We start from the raw sequence: 2475 nt of genomic DNA on the forward strand, positions 1-2475 counted from the left end.
AAAAAAAAAAAAAAAAAAAAAGGGCCCATATATATATATACACACCCCGGCACGTCACTGGTGAGACAGCACGGCCGGGCGCCAGGGCACGGGCCGCAGCGGGGACAGCACAAGCACCCGGGCCGGGGGACGATGCTCCTGGGCACGGCATGGACGAGGCGGTGGTGAAGCAGGGCTTGCTGCACCTGCAGCTGCAGCAGACCTTTGGCAAGGTACCGAGCGAAGCGGGGAGGCCGCCGCGCGCGGCCGGGACCTCCTTCCTTCTGTCCCCATGTCCCTTGTCACACAGCGCCCGCCTGCCTCTGATTCCCCGGCATCTCCGTGCCCGCGTGCTGGGGATGCGTGACAGGGAAAGGGCGCAACGGGCTGCGGGTGGGTGGCAGCGCCAGGCACCCCGCGTGGCCCTGCTGCACCCGCCGATAAGATCCGTGTTGAGCAAGAGCCTCCATGGCGAAAGCTTCCTGGGCGGCTCCGGGTCCGCCGGAGTGCTGCAGCCGCCATGCGCCTTGGGAAGGGGCTGGGAATGGGCCGCAGGGATGCTCGGAGACAGGGATGCTCAGGGGCAGTGGGACAGGGATGACCCAGAAAGGCACAGGGGTGCTGGAAGGTGGCAGGTAGGGATGCTTTGAGAGGGATGCTCCAAGGCAGGGGATGAGGATGCTCAGGGGCAGGGGGACCGGGATGATCAGAGACAGGCACGGGGATGCTGGAAGGTGGCAGGTAGGGATGCTCGGAGCGTGGGGGATAGGGATACTCCAAGGCAGGGCATGCGAATGCTCGGGCGCAGCAGGACAGGGGTGACCCAGACAGGCACGGGGATGCTGGAAGGTGGCAGGTAGGGATGCTCGGAGCGTGGGGGATAGGGATGCTCCAAGGCAGGGGATGCGGATCCTCGGGGGCAACGGTACATGGATGACCAGAGACAGGCACGGGGATGCTGGAAGGTGGCAGGTAGGGATGCTTGGACAGGGATGCTCCAAGGCAGGGGATGCGGATGCTCAGGGTCAGCAGGACAGGGATGCTCGGAGGCAGCAATGGGGACTCTCCGAGTTCCCACTTGGAGCATTTCTGACCCATCCCCTCGGCTCCCTCTGGCAGAAATGGAGGAAGTTCTGGGGCGTCCTGTACCGGGAGAGCCCGTGCTCCACGGCACGCCTGGAGCTCTTCGAGGGCGCGGCGCCGCCGCCGGCCGACAAGCTGCGGCGCGGCGAGGCCGCCAGGAAGCTGGTCAAGCTCAGCGATTGCGTGCATGTGGCCGAGGCGCCCGGCGACACGGGCGGCCCCAAGGACACCGTCCCCTTCCTGCTGGAGACCACCGAGAAGTGCTACCTGCTCGCGGCCGAGATGGCCGAGGCTGCCGAGTGGATCGGGAGGCTCTGTGAACTCGCCTTCCCCGTGAGCGCGGGCGGCCGCGGGGGCATTGGTGGCGTGGGCGCGTGGGAATGGCACGGGAGGGGACAACGGGGACACGCGGGACCCCGTGGGGGCGGCTGGGCAGGGGGACAGCGGCTCATGTGCCTCTCTTTCCTTGCGGGAGCAGGCRGCCACGGGGAAGGATGCCCAAAAGGCCGCGCATCCGGGAGAGGCGGACAGCGAGTTTTCCATGGAGGAGAACATCCTGTACAGCTCCGCCGGCAAAGGTGGGAGCGCCATGGGGTGCGGGCATGGACGGAGCGGGCAGAGCGGCGCCGCGGCGGGGCCGGGGGTGCCCCGCCGCCCGTGCCGACCGTGCCGCCGCGCGGCAGGCGCCGTGCCCAAGGAGTTCGAGGTGGCCGTGAGGGCCACCGCGTCCTCGGAGCGCTGCCGCCTGCGGGGCCGCTTCGTGCTGYGCGCCGCGGCCGAGGCGCTGGAGCTGCGCGAGCCGCGCTCGCCRCAGCCGCTCTACCGCTGGCCCTACCGCTTCCTGCGGCGCTTCGGCCGCGACAAGGTATGACCGGCGCAGCAGGGACGCCGCGGCGGGCACCGGCCGCGGCACCAAGGTGCTGACGCCCCGCGCCCGCAGGCGACTTTCTCCTTCGAGGCCGGGCGCCGGTGCRCGTCGGGCGAGGGCAGCTTCGAGTTCGAGACGCGGCAGGGCGACGAGATCTTCCAGGCGCTCGAGGCGGCCATCGAGGCGCAACGGGAGCCGGGCGTCGCCACCGAGGCCCCCAAGGCTCCCTCGCTGGAGGCCAAGGCGAAGGCGCCCGGTGGTGACGTCCCCTACGCGGAGCCGCGCCGCTCCTGCCGCCCGGGAAAGGGCAGCGCGGCGGCGCCGGCCGGCGACGCCGACTACGCGGTGCCCTTYGACGCCATCGCCAAGTCGCTGGCGGGCAGCGAGTTCGGCGCCTTGCTGGGCGGCACCGCGGTGCCCGCGGCGGGCGCCGGCAAAGCCGAGCACATCTACGACGAGCCCGAGGCGCTGGGCGGCCACGGCGCGTACGTGTACGACGAGCCCGAGCGGGTCCGGGGGGAGGCCTGGCGCCTCCGCGCGGCCCC

General features: G+C 70.5%; 1 protein-coding gene across 1 annotated transcript in view; it reads left to right on the top strand.

The window, feature by feature from the left end:
- The first annotated feature begins 137 nt into the window (after positions 1-137).
- The window catches only part of DOK2 (docking protein 2), a 5581-nt gene continuing 3243 nt past the window's right edge, over positions 138-2475 (top strand). The window contains exons 1-5 of the mRNA XM_026045886.1: positions 138-212; positions 1099-1401; positions 1532-1640; positions 1746-1927; positions 2003-2470. Of these exons, the coding sequence (XP_025901671.1) occupies positions 150-212; positions 1099-1401; positions 1532-1640; positions 1746-1927; positions 2003-2470 (1125 nt within the window). The 5' untranslated portion in view covers positions 138-149. The remainder of the gene's footprint in view (positions 213-1098; positions 1402-1531; positions 1641-1745; positions 1928-2002; positions 2471-2475) is intronic.

This window comes from Nothoprocta perdicaria, unplaced genomic scaffold (genome assembly GCF_003342845.1).
Source record: "Nothoprocta perdicaria isolate Ctin4 unplaced genomic scaffold, notPer1 scaffold_413, whole genome shotgun sequence".
NCBI classification, from domain to species: domain Eukaryota; kingdom Metazoa; phylum Chordata; class Aves; order Tinamiformes; family Tinamidae; genus Nothoprocta; species Nothoprocta perdicaria.